General features: G+C 37.2%; 1 protein-coding gene across 2 annotated transcripts in view; it reads left to right on the forward strand.

The window, feature by feature from the left end:
• The window catches only part of RAB11FIP4 (RAB11 family interacting protein 4), a 600425-nt gene that overhangs the window by 537030 nt on the left and 46005 nt on the right, over window positions 1-17390 (forward strand). For both annotated transcript variants that reach the window (XM_044068094.1, XM_044068093.1), the window contains 2 exons: window positions 2880-3017; window positions 9058-9216. In XM_044068094.1, the coding sequence (XP_043924029.1) occupies window positions 2880-3017; window positions 9058-9216 (297 nt within the window). The remainder of the gene's footprint in view (window positions 1-2879; window positions 3018-9057; window positions 9217-17390) is intronic.

A 17390-nucleotide genomic window follows, 5' to 3' on the forward strand; every position in this document is an offset into this window, starting at 1 on the left:
AAATCGAATTACAACTGATCAAGCACAACTTGTAGATGTCCTTCTATTCTCATGTTGCAGTATTCCAAACCCGTGAGTTATCCTCTGCTAGCTACCCGAACTTCCAGCCAGTGTACAAATGCTTCTAGTCACTGCAAGGTATGTGAGACATCTGATGTTGTTCGAGGGAGCATGGGCCATAAAAGTGATGTCTACACATACTTTTCCTCAGAACTTCTCTATCACCATTTGAACATCAGCTCTTCCTGCTGTTCCTGTCATTGGATCTTCGAATTAAAAGGTAAGTACCCCAGTGAGGCCATTTTTTCTCTTTCTCATGGGTCACTGCATGTCTGTTTAAGTTCATGTCATCCAGGAAAGGAAAGTGCATGTGCGGATATCAGATCCCCCATAAGGATACCCATGAGCTCTGCCTTTTCTGCTTAGGGCCTACACACAACCATCAGGCCTGTGCAATCTGTCAAGCATTCATAACTAAGATACTCTGCAGTCGTCTACATGCCCTTAATATTTACCTAGAAAACCAGCATCTTAAATGCTTGGTGCAAGCAATGGAGGGCTTGTCCGATCAGACTGTAGAGCCACTTAAAAAGAAGGCTAAACTTTCAAGGCCTAAACCTGCTGCTGCACCTCCTCCACCCAGTATCTCTCCTGTGGCCGATGTTAGCCTGGAGGAGTGTTTGGAATCTACCAAAACAGGCACAGCGGGTACCGTTCGGGAGGCTGCAGAACCTAGGGCAGAAGGCACATCCATGGAGGTCTTGCAGACATCAGCTGCTGAATGATAAGGGGAACCTAGGCTCCTTACAGTTATCCAGACGGACACTTCCTCTGCTTCTGAACAAACATAATCTAGACCTGCCTTAGCTTCTCCGCCCTCTAAGCCTTCCATCAAAAAGAAGCAAAAGACTAAACATGCTTCCCCTCCTGCAGAAAAAACAACCAGACTGGCAGGCCTTTTCCCAGAGCTTATTTAATGCTTTTATGGCCATAAGGGCTGCTATGCCTGCTTCTTCACCGGCTCCCCTCCTCTCCTTAGTCCCAGGCCTCAGGTTAGCAGATCCAAAAAAAAAGAAAGAAAAGAACAGGTTTCATTTTTTTTTCTGCAGGGAGGCAAGCCCCCCTGCAAACTCCCCACCCTGTGCTGATAATATAGTTCTGAGATCACACTTCAGTAGGGATAGGGCAAATTCCCCAATACCCACTGTACGGCAGTCTTGCACAAAATAACTCTTTGCACATATGATCAGCTGATTTTCAGTCATCTATGACCGTGATTTTTGGTGTTTGACAAGTTGCCATTCAACAACTTGTCATACACCTGCAGCATTGGAGGGGAAGCAAGGCTAGCATGGTGCATGTGTATACCATGCTAGATTTGCTCCCCCTCTAGTGCTGCTCCACTCTTCATCCCCCCACCTTGGCCTACCAAGGCATCCTCCTTCAGGTCTTCATCACTGTAAACTGCCTTGTAGCAAACTTTTGTAATGCCAGTGCCCTTATTTCAAGAATCCAGCCTTGAATATATTAATGACAATTCTGCCAGTTGAGTGTTGGGGCGTGGGTTGGCATAATGGCTAAGGCCTTTATACTTCACAGATGTAAGGTAAAAGGTTTGATTCTGAACTCTGGTTATTGGCTTGACTTGTAATAGTCGGCAGACTGATAGCCTAGTCTTTACCTATGAATCTAGGTTGTCTCTATTTCTCACTGACTCTGTCTTTCTCACCATTCATCAAAATGATCTGATGTTTATCACTGATAATTTTTGCATGCTGGACAGTTACACTTAACCAGGTAGATCAATTTTTATACAAATATACCTTTCTTAGAAGACAAACTTATGCTAACCTACTAGCACAAATGCAGGTTATCCATCTTTGCTTCCAGTGACTTGGGTTTAACTAGTGATCTGTGCTGTCAGAGGGTTGGCCAGGTGAAAAGAGGTAAGCTAGAGTGGCCAGATGCTAGCTTAGCAGTCTGAGGGTGTTGAGTGGGGTTTCAGGCTTCACTGTATCATCCCTGAAGAAGGCAGGAAAATATTTACCATGGCCCACATTACAGGGGACAGGAGGATACCTGCACACGTACATGCTTGAACAAGTTTTGGCATCACTGCATGCCATAGTCCAAGAAAAAAAGTATGGCTTAAGCATTAAAAAATGCTCCAAGATGTAGAATGGCACACTTCCATAGCCAGCCTCTCTCCTCTGTGCGGAAGTGATGTTGACCCTAAAAGCCAGAGAGGCTTTCTCCCCTGGAAAGGTAGAAGGAATAGTGACTGGACATGCTGTGGTTTTTTCTCTTGTTGCTACTGACTTTGAGGCAGTTATTGAGAAAATGAGTGAACTGCGGTTGTGGTGCTGTGGTAGCGTTGTCGCCTCACAGTTAAATGTTGCACGTTCGATTCTCAGTTAGAGCGTCTTCTGTGTGTCGACATGCGTGAATGGGCGTTCCTTCACTGAAGGTTGTGCGTTAGGCCCGGCAAGCCAGCACATAAAAATCTAGTGCCAGTCATTAGCGGACTGGAGTTCCACTGTGGCAACCCCTAACCGGGAAAAGACGAAAGACAGACAGATTGAGAAAATGAGTGAAAATCAGGATGAGGGTGAAGCTAAGTGGATGATAGTTCACAGTACTGAGGTCATTTGTAAACAGCCGTAAAAATACTATATATTTTATATTAAGTTGTTTAAATGTGATGATTTTTATTCAGTCCAATATTTCATCTAATACTGAGTCCATAACAGTGCATCAGTTCACTTGTTTTTCATGATGTGTGTGTGTGTGTATATATATATATATATATATATATATATATATATATATATATATATATATATATAAAATGTTCATGACCATATTCATGTTTTTGTCAGGAAAGACAACGAATGTCAGACAAGCTCGAAGATACTAGTTTGCGGCTACAAGATGAGATGGATTTATATAAAAAGATGATGGACAAATTAAGACAAAATCGACATCAGTTTCAGAAAGAAAGAGATGCAACAACAGAGGTCAGTATGTTACATGTCTCTGGAATACATTTCCTTTTATTAGCATGCATTCAATCAGAAGATGAGCAGTTTAAAATGTGATAGCCTTTAAATGGATTAAAGCTTTTCCCAACAGAACTCTAAAGGGTATGTATGAGTCTAAATCACTACCCCCTCCAACAAATGTTACCGACAATCCCAAACCACATGTGATAGATTGACAAAGAATCTGGAAAATGTTTAGAACTGGAAAGTTTAAACAACATTAGCTCATTAAAAAAAAAAAAAAAACAATAATTTTGAAATGCAACCTTTCCTCTCTACAGACCTTAATCTCTTTCTACAGACCTTAATATATGCAGGCAATTAAAGAATTTTAGGCAAGATAGAACAGTGTTTGCTGTTATGAGGACTAAACACCTAAATGTAAATCGATCTATAACTATATGGGCATGCGAAACGCAGTCATGTTTCACTAATACATGACAACAGTCATGATAAAATACAGGAAAGCAGTCACACAGCTGTAATATATTACCGGACTGCACTATTTGCCCTATAATACATTGTAGGAGTACAGTCATGACTCATAATAGTGGGCTTTGTCTCATAATACGTTAAAGGACTATAATAATGTCCCTCTAGTATATATAGTCTTTCACTTTTTAATTTCTCCAAGACTTTTGGGTTCCTAATACCTTGATGGGAATGGACACCATTCCTAAGTCAAAGTAAGATTAAAGTTCATTAAATTAGTATTGTTTCAGTCTTTGATGTTAGCCAGAAGTGCTCTTCGCAGCACCAGAATGTGCCCATAATTGACTCTTTCTGCAGTTCATACAGTGTTACATGTACTGGTAACATATCTAAGTATGACTGTAAATTCTTTTTTTTAAGACCCTATACTCCTACTACTGCTGGAACTGACTGGGTATCTTTCTTCCATATTACCATTGTTTCTGGCATTTTACGATTTCTTTCTTTAAGTAGGACACTGTAAAATTACCATTGTTTCTGGTATTTTACAATTTCTCTCTTTAAGTAGGACACTGTAATCACTGGGTTTAGCAATTTCAATGATCAATGCTACTTTAGTCTTCTTTTCATGAACTGCTATATTTGGTTTTCTCACATCTGTTTTTTGAACTGTTGGTAATGGGTGATCTAATGTGATATAAACTTCAGTATTTTCTATAATGCTTTGTGGATTATGTTTCCAGTGCATCTCAGCTACTTCAGTATTATAATATTTGCATAATCCCCAGTGCAACAGTCCTTTCAGTATACAGGCCTTCTGCCATTAGTGTATGACACCCAGCAACAAGATTTGCGACTGTTTCCAATTCTGTTTTACAAAAGCTGCATTAGTCTGCTCCTCCAATGTGTTCAACAGACTTTGCAAACCAATGTGTATGTAGCCTGGGCCGCCAACATTAACATTTTGTCTTTTGGTTTAAATTCACTTCTCCTTAACCATTCCTGCATTAAATCCTGATTGATATGAGGTTGTTCCAGGAGTTTTCTGTACTTGCAGCTATATTTATGCTTTTTTCTCATTTCTTGCCTTCTCATGTGATCCTTCACCTTATATGCTTTCTTCTGTTTTTTTGGCACATTCATTTGTTGCCTGATTTTTGTCTACTTCTGGTTTGATTTCTCTTCCTGCTTGACACTGATATGCTTCTGCTAAACTAAGCAGGGAAGTAACTTTATTCTTCTCCAGTTTTAAAACTTTTACTATGTTTGGATCTTATGAGGTCAGCAAATATGTATGCAGTCCCACAATTGCAGATCTGCACGTGTAATCAGTTTTGAGGAGGCCCTTACCTCCTTCAGAACGGGGGATATATAATCTTGGTGTAAACTGATATTTATAAATTATTTGACAAGTGTGAAGCATTTTTCTTGTTTTCCTATCCAACTGATCCAGTACCTTTTGGGGCCAGTCAGTCACCCCAGAACTATAAGTTAGAACAGGAAGAACAAATTGATTTACAGCTTGGACTTTGTTTCTTGATGTCAAAGCTGTTTTCAATATTAATTTTAGTCTTATAAAAATTCCTTAATAAGTTTTATTTGCATTTGTTCATGTTTTGTTGTTGATCCTTCATCAATTCCCAAATATTTATATACTCCCTTTTGATCAAGTCCTTTCTTATCACATTCCTGTCCAAAACTGATATTTTCTTTTTTCTTGGTGCTGCAGCTTTCCTGGTTTAAAGGTTGCTTTTGGACATTTATCAAGAAGAACAAATGACATTTTTATATCATCTGAGAAAGTTTTGACTACTTGTAGTTGAGGTTTAAGTTCCTCATCTGATGAACCATACAGTTTTAGGTCATGCACAAAGAGAAGATAAGTCTTTATACTTTCTTGTTTTCTGGAAGCCAAATTGTACTCATGACCTAACCTGTTAAATAGACAGTTTAATGGGTTACGGGCAAGACAAAAGAGCAGTGGTGAAGAGTCACCTTGAAATATCCCTCTTTGAATTTTTACCCTTGAGATAACAATTTGCCCTTTATTATCGCTTAGCTGTAAAGTGGTTTACCACTGTTTCATGGTCACTGTCATGTAATTGATTAATGTAGGGTGTATCTTAAACATTTGTAAGCACTCTTTTTTTTTGCTTGAATGTGGGATGCTGTCAAATGCTTTTTTGTAGTCTTATCCGTACCATACTTAGATTCTTCCCCTTTGTACAATTCTCCATTATGACTTTATTTAACAAGTGATCCTTTGTTCCATACGACTTTCTTTTGTTACCTTTTTGTTCTATTACCATGATTGAGTTTTCTTGTAAATAAACACTGCCTGCATCAGTTCCAGTGTATAGTTTATAAGTTGTCAGAAGGCAAGTTATTGGTCTGTAGTTTTTAGAATATCTTGCAGGTTCAATCTTAAGGAGGAGTATCGTTTTTACTTTTGTTGACCAGGCAGGTGTCTATTCAGGGTTCGCATATAAATAGTTCTTACTCATGGCTAATCATGTAAAGATGTTAATACTTTTTGTCAGAAGTTAGGTACTGCATTTCCAATTAGGAGCTTTTTTTAATTTTGTTTCAGTTTCTCTGGACATTATTTCATCTCATTTCATATCCTGTACATTCAAACTTCTTATTTTTTCTTTTATTTTTCTATCCATTCAGCATCTTTGTTATGTTCCACAGGATCGTCATAGCTAGTTCTCCAAAATGTGTCTATTTCTTCTTTTTTTGTTGGTGTTTCTTTTCCTTTTGCTTTGTTTTCCAGTTGTCTGTAGAACTTTTTTGGGTCATCAGTAAATTGCTTCTTTTATACTTTTCCTTTATATTTATCTGCATATCTTTTTAAGTTTTTCTGCCTGTGCTGATAGTTTTCATTTATTATTTGCAATGTATGGCAGATCCTGGTCTGTTCCGATACTATGCATTGCTTTTATCATGTCTATCTTTATGAGTATTTTTGTTGATCTGTTCTCTCTTCTGTACTCTTCTAACAGTGACACTTCTTGTCTTAATTGCTTTATAGTTTTCTCTATTCAATACTTCCATGATGGCACTTGATTTCTCCCCTTCTTTTCCCTTACTGCCCTGTGTTTTTGTGGTAAAACTTTATCTGTTATAAGCTGCACAGTGGTTGTGTCTTTCAGCTTTTTCCCAGTTAGGGGTCGCCACAGCGGAACTCCAGTCTGCTAATGATTGGCAGTTGATTTTTATGTGCTGAGTTGCCAGCCCTAACGTATAACCTTCAACGAAGGTATGCCCATTCACGCATGTCTCCACGCAGAAGACGCTGTAGCTGAGAGTCGAACCGGACAGCGTCTTACTGTGAGGCGACAGCGCTACCGCAGCACCACCACCGTGGATTATAAGCTGCACAGTAATATATCGAATTTAGTTCTGTTATGTCACATTAATTTATATGAACAGACTTAATTACTGTGTTAATTTGTTTTATCAAACGTCTAACATTTTGGGTCTTATTGACTTTCTGTTGTCTGTTTCTTTCATTGATCTTAATATGTCTATCCATCTCTACTAATTCAAGCAATTCTTCTCATTGATCATTTTCTTCTAAACTAAGGACACATTCTTTGTTCTCTGTTTCCTGCAGGTATTTTACAGAAAGTTCCAGAAGATCTTCCTGTGCCATATTCTCTTCAACCTCAGTCTGTGTCATCTGTTGCTCTTTCATATGGGAAATTACTGGCCTAGCACTCCATAATATTGACTGCATCAGAGTTCCTACTGTTTCCTGTTCCTTCCCTTGCTGTGCAACTCCAACTGAATTGTTGTACTGGTTTCCTACTAAAGGCTCCAAAGTATCTTCATATGCTTATATACATATACTGATCAGATGCTTCGTGCTCTACTGGTTTCTCCTTAATTTGGGGATTCATTATTCTATCATGCTGTGCTGTTATCAGAGTTAGATTTTCTACACTAAATCCTTCACTACTCATGTAGTCCACAACCTCAGTTTCTATTTCTTTAACTTCTCCATTACTAATCCTCTTTTCTACTTTCCCCCTTTGTTTTCTTATTTTTTACATTGTAAAATTTTCCATATGCAGATGCCTTTGTCTGTATTTCTCCTCAAATATCTTTTTTTGCTGCTTTTTTGTATTGAATAGTTTTGCTTTCTCCTTCACATAAATATTGCATGATATCAAATCTCTTTTTCTTTCCCACAGCCATATTTCTTTTTCAGTTGTCTCCCACTCCTCATGATTCTCCTTACTTTTGGGACTCATTGTTACATCATGCTGTGACATAACCTGTGTTAGACTTTCTACACTAAATCTTTCACTTCGCAGGTATTCCATAACTTCAGCTTCTACTTTTATAACTTATGCATTACTGATCTTTTGTTCTGTGTTACCCCTTTGTGATTTTATCTTTTGTATTGTGAAATGTTCCATATCTGGATGCCTTTGCCTGTATTTTTCTTTGAAAATCTTTGGAGCTGCTTTTGTATTAATTTCTCCTTTGCATAAGTATTGCACCATATCAGATCTTACTTTATTTCCCATGTCCATGTTTCTTTTTTATACCTTTCAAAAATCTCTAGATTTTGTTGTGTATATACTATATGACTACAGTCATGATGTTATAATACTGGGATAAGATGTTACCCTCTCATGCAATATAGTAGTATAATCATGGCCCTGTAATGTATTGCAGGAGTACAGTCATGGCCTTATAATACTAGAGTACAGTTATTTCCCATAATATCTAAGGAGTATAGTCATGTCTGTAAATTCTAGGGTATGTCATATCCCTTTAGTTATAACAGTACTCTTCTGGCCTTGGAATAAGAGTGCAGCCATGCCTCATCATATGTTACAGTGCACTCATGGCCTTATAGTGCAGACTACAGATGTGCATCTGTGACATATTACAGATAGTCACTTCCCCAATATTGGTGCCATGTGAGCATGAAGCAGTTATCATCACATGCTAAGGGGGACACTGGTTCTGTTCATCTGAACAAACCAGCATTAGACAGATGAATGGTAAGGGTATACCCCTTTGCTTCAGGGCTATAAGACTTCTTAAAGAAGTCAGTCTTCCTACCCCATGCAGTTATTCCTACGTTTCTGAGAAGTCACTTTTTGTGCATCCCTGATAAGGTACTAGGTGAGCACCTTGCCTTCATGTTCCTTCACACACCTTGTTTAACCATATGAATAACCGAATCCCCTAAACTAGAAGAATGTGGTTTCTTCCAAACTGGGGTCTGCTACTGTACTCCTGTTATTCTTTATACCGCAACAGTTTTTAGTAATCTTTTAGTCTTCACTGGTACTGAGTCCAAGAAGCCACTCATGGCAGGATAGAATAAAAACTGTGGAGAAATGCATTTGCAAATAGTGAATTAGGTGTCCCCCACCAATAAGATGATGTCAGCACACTTCAGCTGTATTGATATAAGCATGGAAAGGAAATGGCAACAGTGTTCCAGGCAGCCTGTCATACATACAGTCTTTTTTTTCCAGCTCTCTAGCTATTTTATTTTAAACATGTTTAGTGAATACGTAAAACTATTTGTCAGTTCATCATTTTTATATTTTTACAGCTGATCGAGGATTTAAGGAGAGAATTGGAACATCTTCAGGTCTTTAAATTAGAATGTGAACGGTCTGGTCGAGTAAGAATTCCTTCTACTGGCCTGAGTGAATATAATGCAAAGACAAAGGAATCTGAACTTGAACAAGAAATTAAACGATTAAAGCAGGTTGGTGATTTATTTTTATCATGCCTTTAAAAATGATCAAATAAAATTTTACAGTTTCTCAAGTAAGCAGGGATGTGTATTTTTGCACAATCACCTACTTTTGTTTAGTTGTAAGCACAGAGCATAGATAAGACACTGAACTTTCATCAAAAATATGGCTTTTGCTCCACTTCAACAATTGTAACGGTTGCTTTCAAATCATCTGTGCCTGGAGATGCTTTACTAAAAGCACTAGGCTAAGATGGCATACTGAAATTGTTTTTTTTTGCTGAAGGCAAGCCTCCCTTCCCCCTTTCCGACACACACACACACACACACACACACACACACACACACACACACACACACACACACACACTCACACTTACACAGTTTTGCACTTTGTGAGGTGCTTCACAGTGATCTATATCAGTTCTTCAAATGGCTTCTCAGTGAATACCCATTCATCAAACACCTATTTATCGAAGCCGCTCTTCAGAGAACGGCAGATTTTCACTCGGGCAAACAAGCGGTTGTCCAACTGAGCAACCGCAAAAAAAAAAAAAAAAACATACAATTTAAAACCTGCCAAGGTTTGCGGCTACACCCCCCCCACATCCCCCATTGTGAGGGGCTGTGCCCCCCACACTAACTCTGAGATCACACTACAGTAGGAAAAAGGCAAATTCCAGACAATAGCCAACCTCTGGTTTGCCTAGTGAAAATCCGCCATTCATAAATAGATGTTCGACGAATGGGTATTCACTGAATAGCCATTCAATGAACTAATATAGATCTGCTTCACAGCTTCTTCCTTTAAGAGTTACAATCTGCTTTAGGGCTATGTTTAATCTTAGCATAAAAAAATGACTTTTGATGAAGCCAATAAATTAAAGAATTTCCCAAAGCAGTAACAAATGGCCTCAGAGCATTAATTTTAAGTAATAAAGGTACAGCAGGAAATGGCATAGTTTCCACAGGGCTGAGAAAGGGGATAATAATGCTTGTGGTGGAATGAAGTGAAACAGTCTGCAGTAAGATAAATGGTAGAAGTGAAAGCACTGTATGCCAAAAGAGATTTGGCAGCTCTACCAAACATGTCAGTTGAAAATACCACATTGCATCTTTGAAGCAACTCCTCATAAGGCAGAAAGTGGTACAAGCCATCTTGTTTCTGTAATGGACAGGGAACCAAAGGTATGGTGCATGGGTCTTGCTTTCCATGACGGATCTAAATGTCACTGAAGCAATGTTTATGTACTTCAGTGAGAACAGTATCCCTATCTAAGCAGTATGACAGGGAGAGGAAGGTAGGGGAGGGATAAGTCTGTTATGTACTAGCATTTGGCATACATTTCCCTTAGCAAGGTTGCACGGCTACTTTTTTCTAGAACTATTGCTTCAGTTCTTCTGAAACTAAGAGAGGGTCTTGTGAGGTAGTAGCAAGGCATAAAAGTTATTATTTTATACATATGTGTATTATCAATTACAGAAAAAAAGGGAGGAAAGATAATTCAGGATTGTGCAAAACAGAGTAGAGCAGATCCATTTGATGGATGCCGTGCAGCTTTCTTAATCAGCAAATAAAGATAAAAATGAAAGCAACAACACAGCTTTAAAACAGTCCAAAAAGAGAAAAGCCATAGTATAACAGCAGTGTCTAATATTAATTTAAAAAAATTCACCTTAGTCTACATCATGAGCTAGTTTGTGTTCAAAACTGCCATAGCCGTAGGATATGAGTACTTAAGCAGTAATGTGAAATATGTTCAGTGTCACCTGCTGCATGGGACAGATCACTGGATGGCCCTTAATGGGAGCACTTCCCATTACATTATGCACAGTAAAGTGACTCGTGCAGAATGCAGCTATGATGCTCATTTGCTTCAATCTAGTGCTTCAAGTGTGGAGGGGCTTCTTATGCAAGCATTTGGAGTGGATGAGAGTGAGTGGAATCCGTCAGTCCTGTGGTGTTAAGCCAATATTGTTCATAGGTACGTACTATGCTATTTTTAAGCCTAGCAAAGTTCCCTTTTTTTACTGAAAATAACCTATCCCATTTGGTTGTAGACTGGCCTTACCCATCACATGGTTGATAATTATTTATTAGCCCTAATGAGGATAATTGGGATCACACTATAGATAATTTGAGGGGGCCCATGCATGGGATAAAGCATTTAGGATCTGCCTCTGTCCTTTAGTAGTACAGGGGGCACTCTTGGGGTAAATTTTCTGTTTCCCATCCATATATTTAAGTTGATCTTGAATATGGAAAGGGATGAACTTTGCTTTATGTGGATGGGGAGTCTGTTCCACAGCAGCGTTATCCTCTGTGAGATATACCTGCCCCTCCAAACCATTCTGTTGATGTTGCAGAAAAGATTTAGATCCCTATACTGAGTGTTTCTGATGCTATTTGACTTGCTGATGTGCAGTAAATCCATCAGTGATGGGTCACAGGATGCCTTGTATGCCAGACACAGATTTCCTCTTAGCAGTCAGTAGGATATCGAGCAGTATCAAGTATAGTGACAGGGCTTTGAATAAGTCCATGTAAGACACGTCATTTAGGCCTTGTATGCTTTTAGAGAGGTATCTCTGTAGGTGTTCCAGTTTTTGCATGTGTCTGGAAAAGTACATGCCAAAGGGGGAAGTGTATTCAATGACCGACCTGATGAGGGCTGAGTAAAGAGGGACAATAACATCCGTAGATCTAGACACAATCCCTTTGTTTATAAGCTGTGCAACATAGAAGGACATTCTTACAACAATGGACAAATGTTGGTCAAAAGTTAGGTTACATTCATCGTAAGTTCCCAAATAACCGGGTCAACTCTTAGGGGTGTATTTTCAATGTGATAGTTCCCTGGGGTAGGTAACTTTCCAAAGGATATAATAATACATTCTTGGCATTTAGTTTCAGTCCATGATTTTGACACCAGTTATTTATTTGGAATAAACTTTCCTACAGGACAGCTAAGTAATTTGGGGATTCAGTGACTGCTTCTAGCATGCAGTCATCTGCAAACTTAGTCATCCACAGCCCTTTGGTATTGGCTTTTACTTCAGAAAAGCAGATGCCAAACAGGAGATGTCCCAGCACAGAACTCTCAGGGACTCCACTGGTGACTGGTCTTTTTGTTGGAGTTAACTTCTTCTATTTTGATTATCTGCATCCTATTTGTGAGCCAGTTGGCAATCCAGCAGTTGACATAGGGGTTTATTCCCAGTTTAATTAGCATTTCTACTATGCCTGAATGGGGAATTGTGTCAAAAGCCTTGGCCACGTCGAGGTATGTGGTGTGTGTGTACCATTTTGTTTTCATCCATTGCTTTGATGACCTTTTCAAAAAAATCCACCAGGATGATTAAACATAACCTGTCCCTAATGAATCCAGACTGAGGCTGGTCCAATGTTTGGATGTTCCCATACTCCTATGGCCTGATTAATTAATTGCATGATAAGCCTTTCCAATGGCTTTGCATATGAGGCTGGTCAGACTTATGGATCTGTAATTGCCTGTGCTTTTGGAAAGTCCTCCCTTATGCAGGGGGATGAATGTAGCTGTTCTCTATTATGTTATACAAAACCTTTAAGGAGGCTAAGATTGAACAGTGTTGTTATGGGTGTGGCTAAGTCATGCTTTACGCTATTTAATTTGCATCCAAGGATATTATCATCAATGCAGTATTTTTGGCTTTTGATAGCACTTTTAGAACTTGATCTTATGTGATAGATGGAAGTGAGCCAGTTTCAGGTATATCTTGAGGGACATATGGAGGTGAAAGAGGGGCAAAGTTAGAGATAAATTTATCATCCAGTATGTTTGCTGCATCTTCAGCTTCAGTGTAGTTATTTAGGAAGAAAATTTGCCAACATCTATATGTAATTAAGAAGGGAGACCACACTAATGCCTTCAGTAAACACACTAATTCATTTAACAGTTTTACAAATTGTTTATTTTTTGTTATAGAGAAATGTGAGAGGTGGGAATTGGGGGAGCTACTTAGAATACTGAGAGTTGCATTGGCAGTTACTATTAAATGTTACACATTTTACTGGCATTAAAGAATTTGTCTCAGTAAACTGTGTTTTGCCACCGAGAGATGACAGAGTTTAAATATAGATCCTTTTGGCTTTTCAAGTGGTTTGTGATCTATTTTTTTAATGTTTTAAGTATCACTGTATTAATCTACAAATTATCTACTTCTAATTGTTTTTAGTGATATATGCCTTTAAGAGTATAATTTAATTCTGGTGATTAATTGAATAAGTTATTTAATGGCACAGGATTTGGTTTGATTAGATTCTGACAAAGTTCTTTTTTTTTTAGGAACAAAAGCGCTAAGTCATATCCAATAAAGTGGTACTGTTTGACATGTTCCCTGGTCAGATTTAGTTATTTTTTGGGTCATTTATTTTTTGTGGCTTTTTCTGTTATTATTTTCAACATATATAAGAAGATGATTAGCTGTGGCAAATAATTAGCACTCAGTAATGGTACACAAGTTCTCCAAATATCAGAAATTCTTCTGAGCAGAAAACAGGAACATAACCAGTATTTTAAACTCTTGACAAGTATTAGTCTAAAGCTAAACCTAAATTTATCATGCAATAATTCCTGGAATCTATAGAGCCAAATAAATTCCACAAAAATAGACATCATTTGTGGTTGCCCATGTCCTTTTATGGCTGTACAGAGGACATATAACCACTAACATTTTACATCCTGAAAGATTTCGAGTCTACCTGACACAAGACTACAGTAAAAATAATTATTTTCTGCCTTGTATACTGCCTTGGCAGTTTTACAGCTGCACAATTTTTTAATTCATGTTTTTTAGTACAGTAAACTCACTAGGAATAAGTAGCACTTTCTGGTTATATGACTTGCTGAGAGTGACACAGCAGGCAAACTGAAGCTGAGGGAATCAAACCCTGAACTACTGGATGAAGCTCATTAGTAGATCATAGCTTTAATACTTTGCAATGCCAGATCAGTTGAACTCGATGATAAGCAAGCATTATGAACATTGATTTTTATAAGGTATATAAAGTGTTATGGAAAAATTAATACGAAACTATATTGCAGAAGTTGAGAACACTTTTTTATTAAGAGACAATGCATTTCATTACACCTTTTGCAAAAAGGAGTATTCTGTCAGTAGTGAAGACTACACAGGAGCAATTTAAGGTTTGAAATGGTGCGGCTGACCCTAAAATCCTTTTATGTTATTACAAAGGCAAAGAGTCTGATTCTACAATTTCTTCTCAGTCTACCAGTTATAAAATTACAACAAAATATATCACTCAATCTAATAATTATACAGTTGGAGAAATGTATATCACTGCACTTTAATTGGCTACATATTACAATTTAATATATATATATATATATATATATATATATATATATATATATATGTATATACACACAATGATTGCAATTTCTTGATTATCTAAATAAAACTGCTTCTGACCATTTTTTTCTAGGTCAGCTTTTATCAAAGGTCCATAATGGTCCAAACAATTATTATCAAAGTTAAGGACATATTTCAGCAAAATACTTAATCTTTTGTCTCAGATTAACAGCACTGAATTTCTAATTAATCAGTAATTACATAAAAAGATGGATTTCACAATATTAAATATAGTTCTTAACATTTTACATAATTACATACATTCATACAAATGTTTCAAGCACGGGTATTAATGCCCTTCTTGCTTGCCAATATAACAAAACACTTGTTCCCATAATAAATGTCCAGGCTGTTCTTAAAAATATCTAAACTAGTACTTGCTTTAATGTAATTTGGTAGTCTGTTCCAAGCATCAGCTACTCTGTCAGAGAACCAGTTAGTACACTTCTCATTCCTATAGAATCTTCTGCATAGACTATCTGATGATTCTCTAGTACGTTTTGATAACCCCAAACATTCCCAGCGGTAGCTGTCCTTAAATGCCCTATAAGAGACAATGTACAAGTTCAGATATTTTAGTCTTTCATAATAACTTAGATTTTCACATCCACAGATGCCCCCTTGGTATATTTTCGCTGTACTCTTTCCAGTTTATTCATGCTTGTTTTTCTATAGGGTTTCCACATTGTTATTCCATATTCAAGTTTGGGTCTAATGTAACTATAACAAACAATGACTTCGTTATGTTTGATTTCCTAGTCTTTATAAATCTTTTTATACAACCTATCATTCTATAACTATCAATTGCCAATTGGTTGATATGATTAGAAAAACCCATAGCTAAATCTACCCATATACCCAGGTCCTTAAATGAGTCTACAGTTTCAATCACTGTGTGCTGTATTAAATATTCACCTTTCAGTTTGTCTCCCAAATCTCATATGCTTACTTTTTGATGCATTTATCAACATATTATTCTCTTGTGCCCAAATGGTCAATTTAGTCAAATTATTTTGCAGACATGCCTGATCTGTAACACTTGTAATCAGTTTACCCAATTTCAGGTCGCTAGCATACAGAATGTAGAACACCTCAGATGAAAAAGTAAGGTCTGAAAGATACAAGCTACACAAGTAAGGGCCTAGGATAGAGCCCTGTGGGATACCTTGACTGTACCAAGGATTTCACCTGTCCAGTTGGTGTGTGATACTTGCCATGTCCTATCTGTAAGCCATGCAGCTATCCATCTTATCAACAGTACATCAATACCTAGTTGTACAAATTTATTGATTAGTGCTTTGTGTATGATCCTGTCAAATGCTGAAGTTAAATCTATATAAATCACATCACAGCACATTTTTTCATTCATAGCTGTTATTATATTGTTATAGAACATCATGTTACAGGTGGTAATAGATCTATTTTCAACATATCCATGCTAATATATGGTTTCAAGCCCCAAACTATCCAGTTCTGACAACTTATTCAGTATTACCTTCTCCATTATTTTTCCACAACATGAAAGTAGACTTAAGGGTCTGTATGATTTTGGGTTTGTCCTACTCCTCTTTCCCTTAAAGACAGGTTTAATAAGTGTATGTCTCCAGTCTTGCGGAATCTCCCCATATTTATATGAACTAGTGAATAATAGATATAATGGTAGTGTAAGTTCTTGCTGAAGTGTTCTCAGGTCATTGTTACTTACTCCGTCTCCTCCCTGCGCTTTGTTTGGATCCAGTTTGCACAGTTCTTTTCTTTTTTTTTTCCAATAATTTTTATTTTTACATTAATAAATGTCACAAATAAAAACAATCTTATAACATGACCGTATATATATGTTATACATTGATGTCAAATACCACAGGATATAGGTCATACAACATATCTATTTACACTATGTACATAGATGCTTTCACTGTTAGTTCCACAGTTATATAGACAGTATATACATTCGCAATATCAAGTTATTATTTAATATCTGAACTTGTATGTGTTCTTTGGTTCCATTATAGTGCATTTCTAAGTTGCTGTGTGATGAATTATGCTAATATGATATTAAAGGTTTGTTCCCAAATTTCTCTGGATTTTATGTTTTTGTTTCTTTTATCTATTACTATTTTATGAGCTAAAAGGTGTTGTATAGCTACTTGTTTAAAACCCTCCCAAGAGATATTTATCGTATCTAGCCATTTAAAAGCTATATACAGTTTCATTAGTAGGAAAATTGTTAAAAGTGTATTTGCTTGTTTTCTTGGTATGTTGGGTGGGAGAATGTGTAATAGAGTGAATTCTCAAGTTCATGTTGATGTTTGATAACCTGTTTTTTGTAACTGTACCTTGAGAGAGTTCCAGAGTTTATAGACACATTTACAGCTCCAAAATACATGGATTAAGTTAGCTATCTGGTCCTTACAGTATGGGCAGAAAGGTGATTTTGATGTGTTAAATTTGTGTAGGATTGCAGGTGTAAAATAAGCATTATTATTGATTATGAGCTGAGTGTATGCTAACTTTTTGAGGGGTATAATCTTCAGTGTTAGATTGATTGCCTGACTTATTTGCTGATCATCTATGGATGGTTTAATTTTTCTCCAGTAGTTAGAGAAGAGGAGGTCTTTCTGGTATTTGATTTCATTTATCATTTTATATGAATTAGTAATAGTTTTTTTTTGTTGTGATAATAGTTTTCCAAAACCTGCTACAAGTTTCTATGTCACTATTGGTCATAGTAACATTTTGGAGGTAACTGGAACACAGTTCTTTGATTTGTCTTA

Source organism: Protopterus annectens, chromosome 4.part0, assembly GCF_019279795.1.
Source record: "Protopterus annectens isolate FY-2018-M chromosome 4.part0, PAN1.0, whole genome shotgun sequence".
NCBI classification, from domain to species: domain Eukaryota; kingdom Metazoa; phylum Chordata; order Ceratodontiformes; family Protopteridae; genus Protopterus; species Protopterus annectens.